We start from the raw sequence: 24,364 nt of genomic DNA on the forward strand, positions 1-24,364 counted from the left end.
CAATGGTGGCAGCACTTAGCACAGTATTGATTTCCACAGTCCTACATTGCTTTACTAAGACTTTGTAGAAGACTAGAAGAGAAACAACACATATACATCCATCCTTTCCTTGCTGCTGGCCCTCCTCCTGTGCGGACAAGGCACACAGCATGCTCTCTGTGGTATTTGAAGGTTAGCACTGTGAGGGTGGCACACATAAGAGAACAGCAGTACACTATGGAAAATCTCATCATATTTAGTATTATTAATCTGCAGCAGAATAGCGTATATGCTTTCAAAAGTGCCCCAGATCAAAGCAAGCATTGCAGAGAGGAGCTATTAGGTTTACACCTGCACTACTTAGGTTTACTTTCCAGAACGCTGGGAGAAGCTGGAATAGAAACCAATTCTGCTGCTTACAGCAACTGAATAGTCTTATAAGTGTGTGTTAATATACATGGAAGGAAGAATTAGTATCATTATTTGTCATTCTGTGAGCAGGAAATGGCCCTTATGTAAACAAACAGGAAACCAGAAAGTTTTTGCAATTGAGATTTCCCATTTGCAGAAACTGGGTAGCCAAAGGGGAAATAGAGGCATTCCCAGGAATTACTATTCCACAGTGCAATATAATAATGTTTAGAATTTAGTATAGAAATTACACAAAAATACTCCTCCCTGCCAAATGGAAAAAAAAAAAAAAAAAAAAGACTTAGGCCGACTTTCACATTGCTTAAGTAAACTTCCAGTTTGGGGATGTAAAAGCAGGTGCTCACCACTTCAGTCAAGTGTGTCCTCTATTCCCTCACCATTTGTTCTAGTGTTGCTTCAAAGTCTACAGTACAGAATACAAACCAAATCAATGGCACGCAGGGAAGAAGGAAAACAAAAAAATGTCACGGTGGGAGAATGAGAAATAAATATATTAAATATAATGGCTTTGTTCTTTATAAAATGTATTCCCTATCTTATCAATGTACCTTAAAGCTGAGTTTTTATAAATGCTTTATGAAGCACCTAGCGGAGCAGTGGCCCTACATTTTTATATATTTTATATATTTATATTTTATATTCATATTATATTATATATTTTAATTTTGTATTTAATGAATTATTTTTTAATTATTTAATATTATATTATATTTATATATTTTAATAGTAATTATTTGGCTATCCAACATAACATGCTGAATACACATATGAATATATACATACACTTTATTAGAGCAAAACAAGCCATTAAAAATGGTTGAATGCACCTTGGCATTTTAAGTGCACTTTTCATACAGAATATTTCAGTTGGAAGGGACCTATGACAGCCATCTAGTCCAACTGCCTGAGCAATTCAGGGCTGACCAAACGTTAAAGCACGTTGTTAAGGGCATTGCCCAAATGCCTCAAACACTGACAGGCCCGGGGCACAGAACACCTCTCTGGAAGCCTGTTCCAGCGTTTGACCACCCTCTCCGTAAAGAAATGCTTCTCAAGTCCAGCCTTAACCTCCCCTGGTGCAGCTCTGAACCATTCCCGCGCATCCTGTCACTGGATACCAGGGAGAAGAGATGGGCAGCTCCCTTTCCGCTTCCCCTCATCAGGCAGCTGCAGAAAGCTATGAGGTCACCCCTTGGCCTCCTTTTCTCCAGTCTAGACAAGCCCAAAGCCCTTAGCTGCTCCTCCTAGGACATTCTTTCCACCCTTTCACCAGCTCTGTTGCCCTCTGGACACATTCAAGGACCTTCACATCCTTCTTTACCTGTGGGGCCCAGAACTGCGCACAGTGCTCAAGGCGAGGCTGCACCACCACTGAACACGGGGGGGATAACTGCCTCTCTTGACCAGCTGGTTCTGCTGTGTTTGTTGCCCCAGGATGCAGTTTGCCCTCTTGGCTGGCTCACACTGAACCTGCTGTCCACCAGCACCCCCAGATCCCTTTCTGCAGGGCTGCTCTCCAGCCACTCTCCCAGTTCATACTTGTTCCCAGCGTACTGTCTAAGATATATAAATAATTTGTATAAACAATAAAGGCCATTTTGTCCAAACCCTGCCACGCAGACATAGTGTTTTTTTCAGTCCACCTTGACCTGTGTCACCACAGCCGGACAACTTGTCCAGAAGGATGCTGTTTGGGACAGTATCAAAAGCCTTACTAAAATCCAGAATAAAATACATCCACCACCTTCCCTTCATCCACTAGGTGGGTGACCTTATCACAGAAGAATATAAAATCAAGCAGGACTCTCCCTTTGTGAACCCATGCTGACTGCCTGATGATTGCATTATTTTGTAAATTACTATCAATAGTATTTGGTATTATCTCTGTAATTTTTTCCAGGAACTGAGGTTAGACCAAGATGTCTGTATTTTACTGGGTCCTTCTTGTAAACTGGAATAACACTGGCTAGCCTCCGGTCAGCAGGCACCTCTCCCCAGACTCCCAAGGCCTTTGGTAGACGATCAAGAAGTGTCCTGCCAGAATTATCTACCAGCTTCTTCCGAACTCTGGGATGAATCCCAGCAGGCCCCATGGGCTTGTGAACATTGAGCTGATCCTTTATAATATCAGCATCCACAAATGGAAAGTCACTGTTTCCACACCTGTGGTCCTCCATCTCAGGGGTCTCCAAGAGTGATTAGGACAAAACTCTGCCAGGGTAACAAGACAGGCAGTCTAGATTTTCTTCCTTAACCAAATGACACAGTCAAGAAAAAGCCTAGATTCATCAGCAAAACTTGTTTGATGTAGGATGATAACCTGTTAGCCTAAAAAGGGGGCAATTCATGGCAACGTAGCATGAATCCAGCTAGCTCACTAGCCCCCACAGGATAGGAAGAATAGCATAATAACCCCCCCACAACTATCCAAGCCAGGCTACACTAACAACTTACACTTTGGGACACCCTGTCAGCAGTCGGACATTGCGCCTGGTGGAATTTGGAAAGGTAGTTTCTACCCGATACGGAAGTTGTTATCAAACCAAGAGATGTTACACCATAGAAATAACGACATCTGTTGCTATAAACTGATAAAATTTAGTATGTGTCCAGTTGAATGAAGAGGGCTGGGCACTTACTTGTATGAAATCTATAAATACACAAAACAAAGGGACTTGGAATTTAAGCCCTGGAAGGCTGACATCTTGTATGCAGAAGGAAATTGAGCCAGAGGTTTACAGGTACCTCACATCCCAATTTTCTAAGTAGAATTACTCAAGTATTTAGAAACCCTATGTCATTTACCTCCCCCCGCAAGATGACTTCATTCCTTAACTACATTTGAAAGCTACAAGTTCAACTAACTGTGCTCTTTACATGGTGTATGACTGCAGAGTACCTAGAATGACTACTTGCGACTTGAAGTCAATCCTGCAGCGATTCAGTAGTTACCTATTCTTTCCTTCTCCTCTAAAGAGAAGACAGTGGATGCACTGCAACTTGCAACAGTGGTTCGGGTGTACTTTAGGAACCCAAAACCTATAGACTTTAAAAATAAAAAACTTCTAATTACTGAGCAATCAGTGAGGCTTACTTTACCAGGTCCTTTATATACGTCAGCTGTAAAATATAAAACCAGAAACATAAGTTACTAGAGTGAAATTCAACATTTGCTTCTGCAGTGGTGAACAACAGACCCGCATGCACCCGCATGAAGACATTACAAGTACTAAAAAGAATTTGTACCGAGTTAAAGTTTCCTTTACCCCTGACACTTTCCCTCTGACACAATAAGCTAGTGTTGCTGTAGCCATTTGATGGATTAAGACTCTTTTACTGTACTTCCACTGACCAAACACAAACATTCTTTGTAACAAACTGAGCAAGGTTGGGGTGGGGGGCTGTAGGGGGTGTGATGACAAACATGGAGGAAGGGAGACAGACAGACAGGGGAGAGAGAGGGATGTCTTGGACCTCCTTTTTCCGCTGTTATGAAATTCCTTTAACCTACAACCTACATTTATAGTATAAGGTCTTTACAAGATTATACTTGTGTCAGTCAACCAAAAAAAAGGAAGAAAAGTGCAGGCACAGTGGTTTTGCAACTAGCCTTTAAGTCTATAGAAAAGCTTATCACACAGTTTTAAAGCAGTAAGTCTTCCGAAGCTTAACTTCAGCAACAGGCTCCATTCATAGCTAGAAAAAAACCCCAGATTTTCCTTTAGAAACCCATCTAATTCCTTACCTTGGGGGAGCAATAAATTTCAAGATTAGTTTTTCTTACATTGGTCAATGCCAAGATTGACCAATACAGACTTTTTCCCCTCTGATTTACCTGAAGCGTAATTGCTAATTAAATGAATAATTCTGTGACTCCTGGAAAATATAACATAAGGATTGCAAAAACAGATGGAAAGAGGACAGCACTGTTTGTGTCAGAAAGACCATAAACTGGTCCTCAGCCACGAATCCAGACAGAATCTTACAGGAGGAAGTGTGTCTAATTATGGTTCTACCCAGAAACAACTATGCATTTTTTCTTCTGTCGGATCCCAGTCACGTTTGTATTGAAGCACAGTTGCTTTTGAAGTAGAGAGTTGTCTGCTGGGAGACAACTTGAATCCATCTGCAGGTATTGGCAGAAAAGTGGTTTTGGAAGACCTATCTAACAAAATGCATTGACTCTTATGTCCATTCCTTAATATGTAACTTTAATATGCATGAAAAGACTGAGGTAAATATTCTTTTGTAGTTTCCAACATGCGTGAAAACTATAGTGCATCCTGGACTTTCAGTAGTATGCTAAAACATTACCTGACAGGTTAAGACAAAATGCTTTCTAAATCAGTCTATGCCAGCAACAGATGAGAACCTTAACTTACAAACTCATTTAAAGACCAACAGTGAAATTCAGAGCTCAATTTAACACCACAAGGGAATCTACTCCTTAGTTTCCAACCCATTCATATCGTATAGTTTGAGGAAGTCTACTACTTGCATCAAGCTTTTACAGATACCCAAGTAAGAGGACGGCTCGGTTCTATAAGGCACTGAACTTACATACAGGGAGAAAAACCTGTCCTGAAATCCTCACCAACTACAGCCAAAAACCTCCCAAAATTATTTGTCAGGGAACTGAAAGAGATGAAAGGTCAGCACTGAGTTCTTTGGGATCCATTGGAGCCTCATTTTTAAAGGGATTGACTTCACTGGGTAAGCAATACTGTCAATTCCATCATGTTTCCATGTTTTAGCAGGAGAACACATGAGAATCTGGTACGTGCCTGTGGGTATGTCCACACAATAGTTATGTAAACACTGTAGTCAGTATTTATAGATTTGTGTCTTCTGTAGAAAACACCATTTCCATGAATATACTGGAACTATTATGATAGAACAAAGTTTGTTCTCAGCTAAGATACTGTCTTTCAAAAGAGTGTTCTCCTGATAGACAGCAAAATCATGGCAGCACCATGAAAACCGTCTCACTGTGCTTTGATAAGAGAAAAACTGCAGACGTACAAGCTGCACCCTTAGCAAGGGGGCGGACAGGGGAGTAAAGGAAAAAAGTTTACCTCACAAGGTGTCAAAGAAAACCTTTGTCAAAGAAAATGTTGCAGAGAATGGCAAAAAGCAGTAGATTACAGTTTGGTTTCTTTGTCAAGGTAATTCTTTAAATTTAGTCTCTGTACTTAGTATTATGTGCAACTTGAAAAATCCATTTTACTACTGACACAGGCTATATACTCGGATGGTTCAACCTTCCAATTTCACAAGGTGCTTTAACACAACTAGTATACACATTTTAAGATTATACCTCCAGAGCTTTAGGTACTGGCACTCCAGGGCAGTTGGGAGTGCGCCTAGAACCAGATCTTTGGCATTCCGTGCCGTTATGTGAGCATAAAATAAAGAAGTCAGGAGTAAAGGATTCATGCACTGCTTGATGAGAAGCTATGCTTTTGGTTAGGAATCCAAAAGCCACATTTTTGTAAACAAACAATGATGCCATTGTCCTTATATAAATAATCCAAAACCTAGCAGAGCTCAGGAAACCTCTCAGCAGATATGTTTCAGTTTGCCTCTCTGTCTTCACATTCACTGACAACTATTATTCCCACATCTAGTTACTTAAAATGAGAGCTATGGATGTAAACACTATGTGCTTCCACAGTTCTCAGAGTAAACAGCAGCTCCTTGTTCAGCCACATTACATTGTACAATATTAAAATTCACTGAGGACGATGAGGAACTGGAATGTTGCTGCCCTCAGAGTTCCTGGAGTGTCTGTACAGCGTGATCTCCAGTACACTGTACAATAATTTAGGCTGGAACAGATCCATGGAGAGGTCATCTGGTCCAACACACCACTCGTAGCAGGGCCAAATTTGAAGCTGGATCAAGTTGCTCAGGGTCATTTGAGTTCCCAATACATCCAAGGATGGAGATGCCACAGTCTGTGTTTGATCAATCTAATCTTAAAAAAGTCTAGTATCTATTCTGTTTCCCTTGCTTCAAACTGTAATCTGCAAAAAACCAGTAATCTCCAAAACAAAAGATATAGATAATACTAATACCTTTTACAAATATGGGAAATAAAGATACATTGTCTGTAAATTTACTCAAATAGTCATTAGAACAAAGTATCTAATCAGTTCAGAAAGACAAGAGACTATAAATGCCAAAAAAGCCGCAATATTATTCTTGTAAATTCTACACACATTTGTTGTTAGCAGCGGAAAACCTGTCTGTCACGTGGATAGGCTTAATACACAACAGTGCAACTCAAATGTAGTATGACTGAAAACAGAACTCAAGAAGCTCAGTAACTATATGGCAAATCTATTTAGCAGACTATTACAAATTCCAAGATGAGATTTCTCAAAAGGCTCAATTTCAACCTCAAGTAAGATTTCTAAAATATAGAAAAACCATCGTGTACTGAAACAGTAAATATTGTGATTTGCGGGAAGTAGCCTGTTGCTTATGCATACACATTTGCCCAGTCTCTAAATACAAAATTGTGTTTAACATCAACCGTGTAACCGAGCTTGCTTCTGTAATACTTTCAGAAATGATATTGTGTAAATGTATACCCACAATTTATGCCAAAGGCTTAAAATGTATCTACTTTCAGCAGCCTAAAAGTTAGCTTGGATTTGTTTTCTAAACTCTCTACTGTCAATAGAGATAGGGTAGAGTGATCTCGCATACCTAAGGATGAAGTTTCACCTCTCTTCACTGATTATCTAACTTGGATTATGTACCTAATAATTAGACCACCTACCTTAATTTTATCTATTTTGAATATGTGAATTGCTGCACCTTTAAAGGGGAGACCTACAGCAAAAAAAATCAGGGTGAGAAAATGTATACACCAAATAAAGTGATCAGCAGCTTAACCAATTAAATTTTGAAAAATTCTGTAACAAAAGCATTATTTATTTTTTTCTAAACAAAGTACCAAATTAGTCATGGCTTCAGGAATAAGTGAAAACACGTACAGTAAGTTCAAGTATTTAACTGATTACCAGACCAACACACATACAAAAAGCATAATTTAATTATCATAATTTTGCAGTGAGTAAGCATTAACAACGATTTTTTAACTGTCACAAGTCTTTCTGAATATCTAAAAGCCTAATACAAATATCCAAATTATTAGTAAAGATTATTTAAAGTGTTACCAATAAGACGTGCAGTAACTCTGCATTAAAAGCTAACAAGCCCTTTCTAGAAGAATATTAATTTACAGTCATTCTTTCTAACAATTCTTTGTACAGTAAAAAAAATTAGATTTGTGTTTTTCTGCTTCCCTTTCCCACCCAACCACCCACATAGTTTTGCTCTCAGACTGAGCTACTAGCCAGTCAAACCTGATGGTAAAAATCCTCTCAACCAAGGGTCCAGGATCTCAGTTTTAGCATCCAGCTCAAATGCTCTTTGGGAATAAAATCCATGTTTTCGTATAATGTGCAAAGTGCAAGTTTTCTCCAGTGCTATCAGAAGTATGTGCTGCTAAGAACTTCACCACAGAATAAAATAGTAACAATTAAGACTTCAGTTTCCAATAGCTCTGTTATGGACAAATGTTATATGATGTTTACAGGAGTAACAGATCAAGCGGGTTATATACCAGTGCTTATTACGTCAGGTACTTTCTGATTTCATTAGGTCAAACCAATGTTTTTACTCAAGTTCTTCAGTTTCCTCTGTAAAAAGGTCAGCCAAATCTGCCACTGTCAGAACTGAGGCTTCTGACTGTTTCATGGAAGAGCTCGTGTGGCTGTGGGAAAAAATTGCATGCAGGCATCAGAGAAGGAATCAACTGAAGTAACAAGCTGTACACATGGAAGAGACCACATGGTTCAGAGCCCAGTAACTGTTCAGCTTTGAAGCTCAGCAGAAAACGTATTTTCTGCCAGGGAAATTACACCGATCAGCTACTTCTCTTGCACATTCTGAGCAAGGTACAAAGTCCATCTACTGTCCCTACCAGTGGTCAACACCAAACGCTGCAGAGGCAGCAGAACGTGGGATAATCCGCTTTGCCCTCTTAACATTTCAGGAATTGGCTTCAGCTTCCAAGCGTAAAGTTTGATATTACTTTCAAAACAATAGCCTTCACTGGATCATTCAGCCACTGTACATTTATCTGAATTTTATATGCAAAAGTAGTGCTACTTTACAGATATGGAAACTGATTAAATCCTTCTTTCAAACCTAAAGCTGAAATCTTTCATAACTGCAGCCAGAGATATGCAAACTTTTAGTCTCATACTCTGTAACAGTCACAAAACTGGAAAAATATCTAATTTCCTTAAACTAAGGCCTCGTCCTAGATGTTATATGTGTATGCAATATAGCTAAAGAAGTACAAACAACCTCTTATACTTCCTGCATAAAGAACATAAGTATCACTTTTGTTCCACTCCCAGTCCGTTATTATTTGTAGATTTTGGTAAGATAAACAGTGAAAACAGCTTTCTGTGTCTGCTCACCAGACTGACTTATGAGCTAGCATCTGGACAACACTTGCACTGACTGCAAATCCAACCACTGTGACACAGCACTGACAGACTAGGTTTGCAGAATTTACAAATAATGACAGAAAGAATTAATGTCCTATATTAGAACTTGTAACATATGCTGTTACTCCAGTGGCAGACTTTGTATTACTCCATTAATTGCAATGCTTTCATACTAACGGAAATATGATTTATCTTTTCGGTTTGCCTAACACATGATTTATTAATCAATTGGGCTTTTATGAAATACAAAATGTAACCAAAATATTCTCCAGAGAATTAAAATACCTTAAGCTTCAAGTTACAAGAACGAGGTTAAAAGATCAATTTTTCAAGTCTTCAAACTTTTTTGTCAGTCAAAACAATTTGAAGAACAGTTGATGTTTAACATACACATATCTAACTAATAAAAGTATGGTTGAGAACCACCTTTTCATTTTCCGTGCATTAATGATGTTTTAAAAAAAATTCAACACATACCTTCGATCTACAGTTTTCAGCATAGCCTGCATTCTCTCTTCTATTGTTGCTTTTATCAGGAACCTATGAACAATGGTAGACCTGAATGTGTTTTTTTAAAAAAAAAAAAGCAAACAAAACCAGAAGTCAGCAGAAGTTATGCTGTTCCTGTCAAAGTTCAAGACCACATTTAAATCTTATACTAATTATTTTAAGTGTTTTAAAAAAAACCCTCTGTATTAAGAAAAAAATCTTACAAGGCGATTAACAACTTTCATTGACATTTAAGGATACTTAGTGGGTCCCAGAGCACATACTTCCACTTGGCTGGATCACATACTAAATGAATATAAGCTGTATTAACTAAAATCCTAAAGCAGATGCTGGGCAAAGTTCTGCTTTCTGTGTCCCTGCTACAAACAAACAGCCTTCAAGAACCTAGACTGTTGTTTAAAGAAATGACTTTGGCCCACTGGCTATATGCAGTGTTTATACTGCACTGTCACAAGTCAGTCCAGGAGAGAGAGCTCAGTGTGATGGATAATTAAAGCTCAGTCCCAGAGTTTTAACAATGTTGTTCTTGAAGATGGCAAAATACTATATTTTTTTCTTTTAGAAGTCAGTAACTGTAGTCAGCAAACATGAAATCGTAAGCACTCATACAACATATAACCCAAAACGTCAATAAACATAAAATGAGAGCTCCATTTACCAAATAAAATTTCAAAAGTGTCAGGCACAAGTGAAATGGAAAAGAGTCTGCTCCAAAGATAAAAATGGAAAGTCATTCCAGGCCCCCCAGTATAAACACTTCTCAAGATATGAACCCTTGAAAGTGCTTGGATGGTTTTCAGATCTTATATTGAAACTTTGGTAGGTAATGTTACACACAGAAATGATGGGGGAATACTTTGTGGTTCACAAACAAAAGCCTACCAAAAAAAAAAAAAAAGAGTAAGAACACAACGGAAATGGTAATAGTTGCACCAGTGAAACTAAACACAGTGTTCCCTTATGATCACTGTACTTGAACACAGCCCTTTTTCAAGTAAGCATTGCTGAAGTCTTAGTTCTTAAGAAGTACAGCACACATTCTTGCTGGTTTTATTGTGAGGTTTTTGCCAGACCTTTTGTGCCAGCGTCATGTAAAATTATAATGGAGGCTGTTGCAATCAATCTTTCCCATGCCTGCAGTTAATTCAAAATCTTTACCAACACTCCCAAATACACACCTGTTCAAAAACATTCTTTCACACACATGCTCATTCATATGCTCTTGCTTTGTATCCATTTCCAGAACACAAAATGCACAGTTATTCTAGAATATTATTACTCCAGAATTGATTCCAGCTATTTTTCTTGTTCATGTACAGGGATTTTAAATTACTTTTTCAAATGACATAAAACCTAAGGTAAAACATATACATCTTATCTGTTCAGGATAAACATTCCAAAACCTTTGTTAAGTGAAAACCCAACAACTTATGCAGCTTCTAATCTGGAAGTGGGAATGACCAGCTAGAAGGAGCCTCTCAATGACACTAGGAAGGACCATGCCTGAACTTGTGACATAAATGGCAAGTTGCTCAGACCTGCAAAGCGAAGACATTTCTGGACATGCTTACAAGCAGAACCTTGAAGTTAAAAAACAAGGTATCAATGGCACATATAAAATAGGGCAGAAGCTGAACAAGTCTTTTCAGGACTTCGGACTCAAGAATCTACTACTCTTCCTAACTGCAATTTGCTTCTGCATCTTACTCTCATAACACAAAGGAATTCCTTAAAATACACATTGTGTATTTTCAGCAAACTTTTTTTTTATAAAAAAAATCTTTCTGTCTCTTATCATCTTTAAAAATAGGATTCCTGTGAAAACACTCATCTCCAAAATTGAGAAGTTCAGTGAACTAGATTTATTCTTATTGCAGTATGCAGTTCTACTCTGGACCATATCTAAACCAGTTAACGCAATTTTAATTCTTACTTTGTTTGACCAATACGATGTACTCTGCCAATAGCCTGTAGCTCATGTGCAGGATTCAGAATGGGTTCCACAAGCAGAACGTGAGTTGCTTCGATGATGTTTAGTCCATTGGAACCCGTGTGAAGAGGCAGCAACAAAATGTTGATGTTGGGATCATATTTAAATGCAGAGAGATTTTCCTAAAAGGCAAACATCACGGCAGCATGACAAAAGTTCCTCAATGAAGCGTGTGGAGAACATCTCTGTATTTTCAAGAAATTATAGCAGCTACTATGGGCCCCAGAGTGACAATCCTGCAGCCTGGCTGATCAGTGTGCCTCATCCTTAACATCCATGCCAACACTTCCTTTTCAAATGTGAATGAACTGTTTATCTCTGAAGGGTTTAAATTGTGGCTTCTTGTGATTACAATTCTCAGAATTAAGGAGTTCAGAGATCAAAGCTTCTGCCGAACAAATTTGCTGACCTTTCAGTTTCTCAAATGAAGCAATGACTTGAAAGGATCATATTAACTTCTATGAACTGTAATTTTCCCCACTGAAAATACTTTTAAGAAAAATATTCTTTGTGTACCTGAAATTTACTGATTCCATTGATCTGAGAAAAAATCATGTTGTTGTCATATAAAGCTTTTGAAATTATGTCCAACACATCTTGCCACTGTAAAAAACAAACAAAACAAAAGCACACAACACAGTAAAAGTAACTCAACATTACAAACAACAACTAAAACACACTATTAACTTCCCTAAAAAACAGTAGATAGAAACGACTTTCAAAATACTGGCATTTGCAATTTAAAAACGGGGGGGGTGGGGGGGGGGTGGGGTGGTGGAATGAGAAAGAAAAAAAGAGACTAATGTGCCAGGAACTGAACCTACCATAAAACTAAATAAGAAATACAATTAGAAAGATAACCTTGAATAAAATAATTTGGCAGCCATCACAAAACCAGTTTTACAATGTATCAAAGATATCTGAAGAAAAATATCTAGAACTTCTAATGCTCCCATATAAATCTGTTTGCCCTTTGAAGAAACAAGCTTTTACATCTGTTGACTACAATCATTGTTCATGTCCCAGTTACATGAATTGCCCTACAAATTCTCAAAACAATCAAGTGGCTGTACAGACTGATTCAACATTTTGGTAGCTAAACTAAAGCCTGAAAATATTATGACCGTTTTAAACACACACAAAGACAAAACAGAAAATGGTGATTAATACCGTTGAGAAAACTAAGGATTTAGCCCCTGGATCCTTAAATTGAATTCTCTTCAGCGTTCGGACCACAGCTTCTACTTTTGTGGAATGACTTCCCTTTGAAAAGTCAAGAAAGAGCATTAGTAAAGTAGGATATTAAACAATTCCTTCCACATTCATTGCTTTATTAAATAACGTTATATTAGGACTCTTGCACTGTCTTACAGAAATTTGAAAAATAAGCAACCTGGAGGAAGGGCAGGTTAAGTAGCACTGAACCGCTTTTATGTCTCCCTTATAATGCACTGCTGTAGGATCAGCAGCGTATTACAGCATGTACAGTACACGGAAAAATGAAGCGCCACACAGATACACCTACCTAGTTCTGCGTGAGGCAGAGTGGATAGCCCAAGCAGTGCAGCTGCACCAAACATAGCAGTTAAGCCCCCTGAGGTTTGACTTAGTGGTACAATCTTTACAGAATCTTCCAAATGCACATTTAAGTTTCCCTTCCTTCACATCTCTTGAAAACCGACAACGAAAAAACACTTACCTGAATGCTATTTCTGTTGCTTTTGTTTCTCACTCTGGCAACACCAAACTTACACTCAGTACTATGATGCTTGTTTATTATTTTTAAAATAATAAGAAACTGGTTAATAAAATTAATTATTGAAGGATTGCACGCTGCAATGAAAACATCTTCATATTCTGCATTCAGAAGTATTTCAGTGCTTAATGAATCCAATACTACATTCTACTTCTTGTCCACTTTGATTTCTGTACTCTTCCCTTTCCCCTTAAGTTGGGAAGATGATTTCAAGAAACAGTTCTTTAGTTTCTCCCTCTATTTCCTTCAGTATGTACTTTGTATCACAGTAATTTTACCTAATGTGGCTTTTTTAAGAAGCCCTTATTTAATTCCTACTAGCTCTTACATGCATAGTCATTTCAAGCCATGCTAGATTCAGCTGGACAAATATTGTTTTATTTCTGTCTGCACCTGTCCTCTGAACATTGAATTAACTATGTTGGCTTCCTACAATGACAGATCAAATTTACTGAAGTTATGCTGCCTGCAGAACTGGCAGGGAAGGATGTCAGCAGTCTAGGCACAAGTTGGGAACCGATGCTGGGCTACTTGATCATTCATACATTATGCAGCTAAATGAACGCTCCAGAAATACACGTGAAAGACTTTCTGCGCACTGTGTTACCAGAGGCTGCAATAAGCAGTACCATTTTATTTCCCAGGGTCTTCCATACCGATTCCAACTCTGTGTCACAGACACAAACCCGCTTTTTTCCACGTCACCTCTGTTGCACCTGGTAGACATTAACACTGTTTCCAAAAGTCAGATAGACAATTAACAATTGGTATGTCAGTAGGTGTTATGATCTGCAAGGATGAATGACACATTTGCAGCCCTATGGCAGCTGCCTGCCAATCATAATCACCTGCAGTTAGAAGATCTGAAACTAACTTTTTTCTTATATATTCCTAATATTCCTATATATTCCAGGGTCATTTATGTGCTTTTCTGATACAATTCATCTTTGATTCAATGATGAAAATTCTAGCTAATCTGCTCTGTCTTTTCCTCAGAGACATTTTTTGGACCTTACCATAGGTCCTATTTTTTCCTGCTGTAAGAGATAGCAGCTTTAGCCACTGTTGTTGATTTTTCCACCCTCCGGACTTCCTGTGACTCAGGTGTTACAAATGGAACTTTGTACAAGATTGGTCAGAGGAACTCTGGCAAAGAACAGCACAACAATCAAAGTGGTTACAGTCTTTTTGCTCTATTTTTAAAAATAAGATAACCAAGTGTGAAAAGTTATCCACCTCTCTGCTTACATTATATTAGACAAACTACATATAGGCTTGTCATTGAACTAACAAATGACTAAAGTTTTCATTTACAGCACACAAAATTCAGTTTTGTTCTCAATATTTAGGAAGAGGTGAAACTGACAGAAATACCCTTGCTATTATAAGTTATTTGTTTTCAGTGCATCTTAAAAAAAATGTTACCCCACTCATTACCCATTCAACCCGAGTTTGCCATTTTGTTGAATATCCAGATAAGTATTTATAAACTGATTAGCTAGTTGTAATTAATTATGGAACATGACACATTAGAATCAAAACTACCCTCTAACAAACAATTTCTGTCTCAGGTGACAGGCTGGCAATACCCACTGCGATACTGATCACAGTGGAAGCTTTTACGGAACCAAAACATGCAAGGATGCCAGTAATCTCTTAGAATAAAATGCTGCCATTTACAGCACTCATTTTGCATCTAAGACATTAACTTAAGATAGCTAGTCCTGGTACAATGAAAAGCAAGATGTATACAACACAACAGAAGAAAATAAAGAGACCAGAGGTCTGAGAAAGTTCAGGTAAAAATGTAAATGCTGAATAAATCACACAATTTTCATATTATATGCTGTAAGATGCTGATCTTAACCTCAGTATTCTATAGAAACCATAGTAAGTTAGTAATTCTTTGTTAACAGTCCTTAAAGGAATACTAGGTAGAAATTTTTAACAATGCTAAAATGCTGGTTGTTTCAATAGTACATACAGTGAAGCTACAGTATGAACTGTTAATTTTTCATGAATGTTTCATTAATGTTCTCCACGAATGAAGACTTTTCATGAATGGGGCCTTGCTCAAGACACCATGCAAATTCACAGAATTCGTGTTTTTTTGCTTTGCCCAAAGTGTTGATGAAGAAATACTACCAGAAAACACTACAACTCTTTGCAAAGGACAGTAAATGACATGATCCTTCTGTGTTTTATTTATGAAATTTAGTTGCTCAATGTAATTTATTAAACATATTTGAATTTTTCTTGTTAGAAATAGGGTGGTATCTCTAAACACTGAGGAAATAATCTGTTAAAACACATATATAGCAAGGTCCTAAGAACTAGCACTTCAAATACACGGTGTATTTACTCCCCCTGGCGCCACATGCTGTCAACTACTTCAAATCTAATGATTTGAGCTCAAAATGGAATTCCAGTTGTTCACGGAGGCTGACATTAACTACTGTGAACGTGGTAGCACTGACTTCAGTACAAGACAGCAACCCTAGTATACCCGCAAGGTTGACGGAGACTTGCACAGATACCACAGAAGTCTTTGTCAGCACATTGTGTTATTACTTTTAACTATACTAATCAAACTATGATTGGTATGTCCAGCTATATTATAATCATAGTTTAATTAAAGATAGCAGGATCATCTAAATAAAAATATTATAAGTATTCTTTTTTTCATGTTTGCATTTTATTCCAGAATCCTCTGGTTTTTTCCACAACTGTAATAACCAGTTTTTTGGTTTAACACTATTCTATAACAGATTTCTGCCAAGCAAAAATGTACCTATGCGCCACATATATGTCAGTATTACTAAAGACTCATGGAGATGCTGTCTCTTCCTCCACCCCTGCCTTCAGCCCAAGGAAAATCCTCTGTTACTAAGAAAAGTAGATAAAACAGTGCAATCAGAACCAATCTCCTACATATTTCTGTCTAGAGGTTCATTAACGTTTGTCATTAAGAAGGCATACAAGTTACAAATAAAGTTTCCCCCACAGACTTGAACTTTAAGATCCCTTTTGTAGTAAAGTCAAGCGACAGTATTTTTTTTAAGTAGGAGACATACTTTATGTGTATGGCTATTTTAATAAGACTTGCAGAAAATTGATTAACTTTGAAACTCAGACTCTCTGCCAAGCCGTCTGAAATGATCTAATGGGTTGCTAAATTAAGGGATAAGTAAGACAGTACAATGAAAAGACCTTGTCTCCTCAGAAAGTCAGGCTAAAAGGAATAAACAGAAAGTTACTGCAGAGAACAGCTACCAGTCTTCGACAGAGCTGTACTTTGTTAGTGGAAAGCCATGAGAAACAAATTGCCCAGATAGGGAGCTATTTTAAGACTAAAATTCAGTCTTTAATCGACAGTCAACTTTTCAGTAGGTATATGTATCCAGTCAGTGAAGTTTTAGCCAAATACCGACAAGTTTAAAACACAGAGATAGGCAAGAAGCACTAATAGTTTTCCCAAGGTTTTCCTTCTGATTTTTCAAACAAACCCCAAAAAACCCCAGAAAGAATACTTGCAGAGTATCCAGCTACATCGAGTCAACACTCATCCAGAATACAGAGAAAAAGCTTACAGCACACTACTAGATGGAAAGAATTGGGGGTGATCTTGAAGAAAGAGGCCTCACAACCATGTTATTGATGACACTTGTGAGGAAAAGAGAATGTCCCTAACACCACACCAGAGAAACCCTTCTCCACAGAACAAATTCATGGTCAACTGGTTCCAATGGAAAGCATTATTTTTGAGAAATAGTATTTTACAGGATTAACATTTTTCTATTTTCTTCACTATTATTTGATTTATTACTGAATAAACTTTGGGACAAGTTACTGGATATACTCAATAAAATCTATCCACTAATTTGTTATTGGCCAAGTTAGATGGAGAAAGCATAGAAATAAACTCCCTTCAGGTTTTTCGTTCACCTCTACTAAAAAAGCAGTCAGTTTCTTTCCTCCTAATTATGGTTCCTACAGCAGACAATATTACCATAGATATGCAAAATGCAAAACAACTACTCTGTTTCTCAGGTAGCTCAAGAAACATTCCAGATAATGAATCTTAAGTTGAGAATCAGGATTCATGTTCTCTGGCTCACAATGAAGACTTAATTTGAAATATTTACATCATCCTAACAGCCTCATAGTACAGACAGCTTTCTCAAACTAATCATTTCAAGCAAACACATCACAACTATGCCTCATCTCTCCTTGGCTACAAAAAGCCAAAACCACCATAAGAAAAAAAAAAAAAAAACCAACCCTAATTCACCTGGATACAAACAGCAATTTATTCTACCTGGTGCCAAATGCTTAAAAAAATACCCCAAACATAACCAAAGCTCAGCAAAAGCTGTCCCTCCCTGCCACACCCTAAGACAGCATTACTTTAACAGATGTGTAATTTCCTTTCCTCAGGCACATTTAAAGAGCAGGTGTTAAAAAGATACCCTCTTTCACACTGTTTACTTTCATGTTTTGTTTCCAAAAGCCTTAAATGTTGTGAAAAGGGTAAGTTAGAAAAAAAACACCTGAACCAAAAAAACCCCAAGAAATCTTTTACTTGACAGGAAAACGTGCAACCTTCCTTGGGGAAGAATCCAAAAACATTGATTACATTATAAGAAAAGCCTATATACATCTCATCCAATTCAAAAGGAAAAGAACTATACCCATTATAAACAAAAAAAAAAGTGAACCTACTTCTAAGAACTGGGTAGATTTGTCTGCATAAATGCAGCGTGCAACAAAACACAACAAATACACACTGCTGAAAGTTTGGGCCACAAAGCTCATATAAACAACATACCTTTACAGGAATATCATCCTCCTGATTTGCAGATTCTGCAGTGAAGACGTAAGATATTTCTTTATGAGATGTTGTCTGCCTGCAAATGGCACATTTAATTGAGCTCCGGCGGGTGCCAACGCTGTACTGTTCTATGATGATAGCTATACACTCATTACAAAAACAATGTCCACATGTCAGCACTGCCCACTATGCAGGGAATTAAGAAAAACAACACAACACAGTATCAGTTTTAGATCAATGCAAAAGGAAAACAGTGTACTAATAAGTGGTAATTTAGATTTTCATAGAAACATTATTTTTATGAAACTCAGATTAAAATTGAAGAATTTTAAAATTTTTAGCATTCCAACTGCTAAAAAGCCTGAATTTCAACGTTTTCCAGCACAGAAAAGATTCACAATCCACAGAAGTTCTCTGTATTTATTGTTCTTTTTTGCATTTCCCTAGTCCTAAACTTCAGGAAAAACATTAAAGTCTTACATTTCTATGAATCATGATTCTTAATGCATAGGTTAAGTAAACAGATTAAGTATTTACACCATTTTTTAAAAAATTACAAACCTGTTTATATTAGCCTTCTTTAAAAGTCTTTATCTATACATTCATAACAGATCACTCTTTATTAAAAAATCATAAAGAAACTGCTTTAACTTTTATCAATTGTTAAGTCCTAGATAACATCTTGGGAATTTAGAAGATTTTGAATAGAGAGGCTTAATTTTTTTGATAGAATGCATTAGAAACAGAAGTTTACATTGCAGAAGCTGTTCTTTTGCAGGCATAGAACACCTATGTGTCAGCTGTGACCTTCCGTAACAGAGAAGTAATTTGTAAACCAGTGTTTTTGCACCTAGAAATAGTGTCTTTCTCTGTACTAGTCTGTTCTATAGGCCAACCTAAAAGGAAAAAAGAAATAGTTTTCATGGGTCCAAGCAGCAAAGGAAACTGACTACATGACTATCAAGTTGAAGATCTTTTAGGCTTTGTAAGGTTCTTTCAATCAAAATGGGATGTAAAGCACTTGAAAATTTCCTTGCAACATGACCGCTACTACCATCCAAAGTGGCAGTCTCAGCCAAAGTTAAAGAAAAGATTATTTTTCCTTTCAGTAAGCTCCTCCAACTCAGAGACGAAACAGTGCAAACAACTGTTTTCTGTAAAAACCCTTGGAAGCGGAATGCAGAGAGAATTTTGGAAACATTGCAGGACACCGGTTCGTGCTTATACATGTCTATAAAGCTAACAGAAGCTAAACAACCTTAAAATAGCTACCCTAAAAAAAGAGACAATTCAGTTTGACTATATAGGAGTCTGCTCATGCTTTTACCTAATGCATGTAAAGGATCAACTATGGCTTTGTACTTTATGATACAGATCAGTTCTTCAACCTCTTAGCTTATAAATGACAAAGATTTTTTTCTGACAGAAGTATGAAAGCAAAACTTTGAAGTTTTAAAACAAGCAGCAATACACATTTTTGGAACATTTTTGTTGGAACACTTAAGCACTGATGTCAACAGCTGAAGGTAGAAGAGGCGCTTGCATCTGAGCAAGATGTTATTTCAGGGGAGCAGCTGCCTGGTGCACTACAGGAAAGGGCTTATTTCCCCTGTTTCAATACAACGTTCATTGAAAATCAGATGCTGAAAAAAACTGACACACAACTGACTCAGATCTAGGTAGACATTCTAAGAACAAAAGCTGCTGGCTAAGTATCTTACCTGTTTTCCCAGTTGACGTGCACAGATTGGACATGGCTCTGGGTTAACTCCCCCGGTAGTTTTATCCTGAGACTGCAAAGTAGAAAAAAAATACAAACTTGGTGTTTCAACAAATAAAAAGTTCTTCTATATTTAAGACATGCTTCTAGAAAAAATGAATAATGAAGTCCTTAAAAAAACCTGTATGAGCAAATTAAAGATCATTCGTGAATAATTAAGTCTTTCTTGAGAAGTTAAAAAATATGTCATTTTTGGTAAATAAAAGAAGCACTGTTCATACTGCAGTCCTTCAGATAGTATCTGCATTTCTACTCGAACTTTGAAAAATCCAAGTAAAATCACGCTTCAAACAAGAAACTCCTCACTAGCTTCACACTGTTGTAAAAACAGGTTAATATACCTCATCATGCTTAACTATGCTTATTTAGGCATAATTGTACTTACTTGTACAGTATGATTAAAATAACGTATAATACATAAGTTTTGTCTGTTTTGGTTTGTTGGGTTTTTTACACTTATTTAACCTACAGATCTGTTTGACTTTGTTTAAGAAGGTAAGCTCTTCATAAAATATCAAGGGTACATGGAGAGGTACGTAATTTTACAAGACTTCTACTAAATATGGTCCTGTTAGTTTTAATTAAATTTTTAACCATCTAAAACTAGTGCATAGTTTTCTAACTGTGTAATGAAGCAAACAGGCAAAATACAACTATTCAGTAACACAAAGAATGACACCTGGAATTTCAATATGTAATGAATTTTTACAGAAAATATATTTTCTTTAAAATGTAAGTTGTAAATAAAAATAACAGCAGGTTTCTTTCACCAGGTAAACAGAGTACATCACTTCGGTAAAGACCAAGGAACCGTAAACCTTACTTTCTCCAGATTGGTGAGATACAGAAGTTGTCCTAGTTTCTTTTGAAGCTGTGATTTGGCAACTGCCTTGTCATTCAAAAGTTTCACTCGATTTTGCTCTACCTATGGAAACGGTATTAAACACATATATAAAAAAAGAAAAAAAAATAGTGAAGTTTTACAATAAAGATTACATTAACTTTTTTGGCAAAATTCAACTGAATAATTTATGGGGGACAGACAGAAGAACAGCTCAAGCTGTAAATTTAAGACGCACTTCTCACCAAGCAAATTACTATTCCTTTCCTGTACCCAGTATGAACACAGTACTGTGAACAGGTTAAGACCCAGGAGGTATATAAACTTGGTCTTTATTGTTTTATTTGCATTATTGGTTCTTTACAGAGAACCAAATAGCATTTTTAAAAAACGTTTCTTTCAAATTTATTTCAATTTATCATCTATCTTCTTACAGCCAAATAGATCCTAGATTCTACTGCTGGTTTCAAAAACAATGTTTAAGAAACAATTATTTTTTTTATACTTCTTAGAAGCCCTTCATTTTCATGTAACCTATACGAAGACAGAAACATCAAGCTGACACCTTTTAAATTAGTTACAGTTGGTAGTGGTACAGTTGTTAATACTACAGAAGAGGCAAGCACCCAAAGGATGAAGGATAAAGTAATGAGTGTTTCTTTTATGTTTAAAAATACGTACACAGATCTTAGACTTTGTTAAACATTTGTTAAGGACAGTGCTCCATTTTAAAAATTGCTTTAATACACAGACAAAAATGACTGTTTCCTTACAGAAAGAAAAAGAACACTTTTATCTAACACTGAATCTCACTGAAAAAAAAGCACAAAATGTTCTACTGAAAACATATTTCTAGTGGTGGGGAGGAAAAAAACCAAAACCAAAACTGAGGTTAAATCAACCCAGCATTTTCTCTGTGTTCATGAACAGAAAGTCTCAGAGCTGGTTCAGAAATTCCAAGATACTGGAAAAAAATAGTAATTGTATTTTAGGTTTTCACGGCTGTTTTTTAGGTCCTTATGGAAAGTAGCAATATAGGTGAGAAATCAGATCAACTTAATTTTCCACCAGCTTGGGAAAACTGGGCAATTGCAGAGAAAGGTCCCAGAGCCATTCACCTGCTGCTGGAGGACAGCAATCTTTTGGAAACATGCCACTCTTACAGTCAGAAGGCTGACAAAAATATCTCAAAATAAAAGTTACAGGCTCAAAAGGCCTACACTGAATGTAGAAACAGACAGGAACTCTACTCCACCAAGACGTTCTCAAATGGAAACAGGGGCATATTACAGACATTATACATAGATCTAGATACAGACTTTTTTTTGTAGAAGGTATAGGTTCTTTCAGAAAAAAACCATTTCTTTCCAGCCAAGTACTTTACCTCATGTGGTTCTATGATGTGGAGAACTGGTGGATTTGGTTTTGGTTCATCAGGATGACGCACTCTCAGCCGTTCTGTAGCCATTGCCAGTTCATCAATGGCAGACACGTGATCCCTAAGCACCATCCAATATTCATGAAGTAACTGTAAGAAAAGTCCAAATGAGTTAGTAGCAGAACTGAGCTGAGTTCCCTTTATATGATTATGCCATACAATGTATAATGTGAAAATCTTTTTGGAGTAAGGGATAATATTTCTTTACAGTAATTCATCCACAACAACAAATAATTATGAAGGAAAACAAACTGTAAAGAGATCATCTTGCCTGCTTTCTTTCCCAGCTTCTCTTTATGAACAGCTATAAATAGCTGTCTCTCATTTCTTCTACAATTGCTTTAACTTATGCAATAAAAGGTCAGAAACAAAATGCTTTACAAGACTAAGCAAATGCTGAATAAAATAAGGAAAAGTGATTAATCAATTTTAAATAGCTAGCTATAATAGTACTAAGACTGCTTCTTAATGATGAAGTAAGTTTTAAAGAAATGTTAACAGTTTGAGTGGTCTTGATAAAGGCACAGACAAGTACAAGGCGAAGATAACAGCAGATTCAATTCTCCCAAGAAAAATTTTTGCTTTCTACAAAACAGACAGATACAACTGGAAGTATACTATACATATAAAACAGACATTATTTTTCAATTAGTAATAGTACAGTAAAATATTTCTTCCCTAGCTTTCCACTTTTTACATATTTTATAACAAAAAAATATCTCCAGTGATCTTACTGAAATCCTAAGACCTTTTGCAAATGCCAAAAATTACTATTTGTTGATTTCTGATTTTTGAATTGTAGAGATATTTCTAAATACTCAGTTACTGGGGGGTGTGCTGGTTGAAAATCTGGGGATTTTCTTTTAGCATAAGAAAGACTAATGAAGCATTTGTTTTGAGCTATGCCTAGATGAGAAACATAAAATTACTGTGTATTAAATCTGGCATTCAGGGTACGGACAGTGAATAAGATGAAAGGAGCTTGCTTCCCCAAAATTAAGGAAACTAAACTAAAATTGCTTTTGCTAAAAAAAAAAAAACACACAACTTTTTTTTTTAGATTTAAAGGCTTATTTTAAAGAGTGTCAGCCCTGTAGCTCAATGTAGATGAGAATAGTACAGACAATTGACTCGGTATTTCCAAGTCACAAAAGATGGAATCACAACAGCACTATTTTCATTCTCATTGGTATTTTAGCCCCAACTTTTGTTTCCTAAAGTAAAAGGACATGAAGAGACTGTGTTCCTTTCCTGCAGCAGAAAATCTCCAATACATAGTAATGCCTTGGTAACTAGTTATCTTATGTCCTCCTCCTTTTGTGAACTGCTACAAGCTGAGGATATAAAATAACAAAGCACAAGAAGAGCTAGCATTATTATTCTCCAATCAGCATTTTGGTACCATAAGTGAGTGACCTGACTTTGCTGACAGCAGCACAACTTTAAGGGTTTAATAACTTCAGCTATCAGATAACTAAACACTGATCGAGATGACATTTTGTTTAAAAAGGTTTTGCACTATGTTACACTGTAACCTGCTAAATTTTTTTTAAGGCAGCTCTGGATTAAGTCTCACTCTTAAGTAGCGCTACCAATTTGAGGAAAATAGGTGATCAATAACCAAGTTTGCTGAAAAATAAAGAGACAGAATTCCATTAGTCAGTCTAAGACACATAAAGCAAACCACTCTCTAGAATATAGTCTCTTCTTCTATAGACAAAAGCTAATAACAAATGTTTGTATTCAATAGCATACTTCTGCAAGAATTATCTTGCCTTTTTCAAAACCTCCTAGTTTTGAAAAAAAACGAGTGACAATTTCCTAGACTCATGAAACAGAAAGCCTAGGAGAAAGATCACAAGGGCGATAACCCTTCAAGGAACAGGAATTTCCTCTGATGTCAGACCACAAAGAAACCCAACCCATACAGAAGAGTCAAACCTGGCACTAGTGTACCAAGTGTGTTCTACTGAAGCTGAGGTCCGTGATAACGAGGAGAAGCATTCAAGAGAAAACACTTTTGATGGCACCTAAGCTGTAAGACAGGATGATACCCATGTGTGCAACAGGTATTCCCTCTTCTCCATCACCAGTATATATTCGCTACAAGGAAACACACACACACACACGGATGCATAAAGAAATTCACAGTATACTCCTGCAGTTCTCTGATCCAAACAGAAGACTAATTTCAGGTTGCATTGTGCAGTAAACAAGATCCAGGAAATAAAGCAATAATGAAAGGATGTCTGTAGCTAGCATATGACTGAAAGTAA

At 36.8% G+C, this 24,364-nt stretch overlaps 1 protein-coding gene across 3 annotated transcripts in view; it reads right to left on the reverse strand.

Moving 5' to 3' along the window:
* Positions 1-7,317: 7,317 nt before the first annotated feature.
* SHPRH (SNF2 histone linker PHD RING helicase) overlaps positions 7,318-24,364 on the reverse strand; it is a 54,822-nt gene continuing 37,775 nt past the window's right edge. The window contains exons 22-30 of one of the 3 annotated variants that reach the window (XM_040597439.1): positions 22,035-22,178; positions 20,633-20,734; positions 19,751-19,822; positions 18,027-18,215; positions 12,613-12,705; positions 11,959-12,045; positions 11,386-11,564; positions 9,420-9,500; positions 7,318-8,197 (exon numbers count right to left, since the gene is read on the reverse strand). In XM_040597439.1, the coding sequence (XP_040453373.1) occupies positions 8,101-8,197; positions 9,420-9,500; positions 11,386-11,564; positions 11,959-12,045; positions 12,613-12,705; positions 18,027-18,215; positions 19,751-19,822; positions 20,633-20,734; positions 22,035-22,178 (1,044 nt within the window). In that variant the 3' untranslated portion in view covers positions 7,318-8,100. Of the gene's footprint in view, positions 8,198-9,419; positions 9,501-11,385; positions 11,565-11,958; positions 12,046-12,612; positions 12,706-17,970; positions 18,216-19,750; positions 19,823-20,632; positions 20,735-22,034; positions 22,179-24,364 lie in introns of those variants that run through there. The other 2 variants (XR_005828370.1, XM_040597441.1) reach the window with 2 other exon arrangements.

The sequence above is a fragment of the Falco naumanni genome, chromosome 6, assembly GCF_017639655.2.
Source record: "Falco naumanni isolate bFalNau1 chromosome 6, bFalNau1.pat, whole genome shotgun sequence".
Taxonomy (NCBI): Eukaryota; Metazoa; Chordata; class Aves; order Falconiformes; family Falconidae; genus Falco; species Falco naumanni.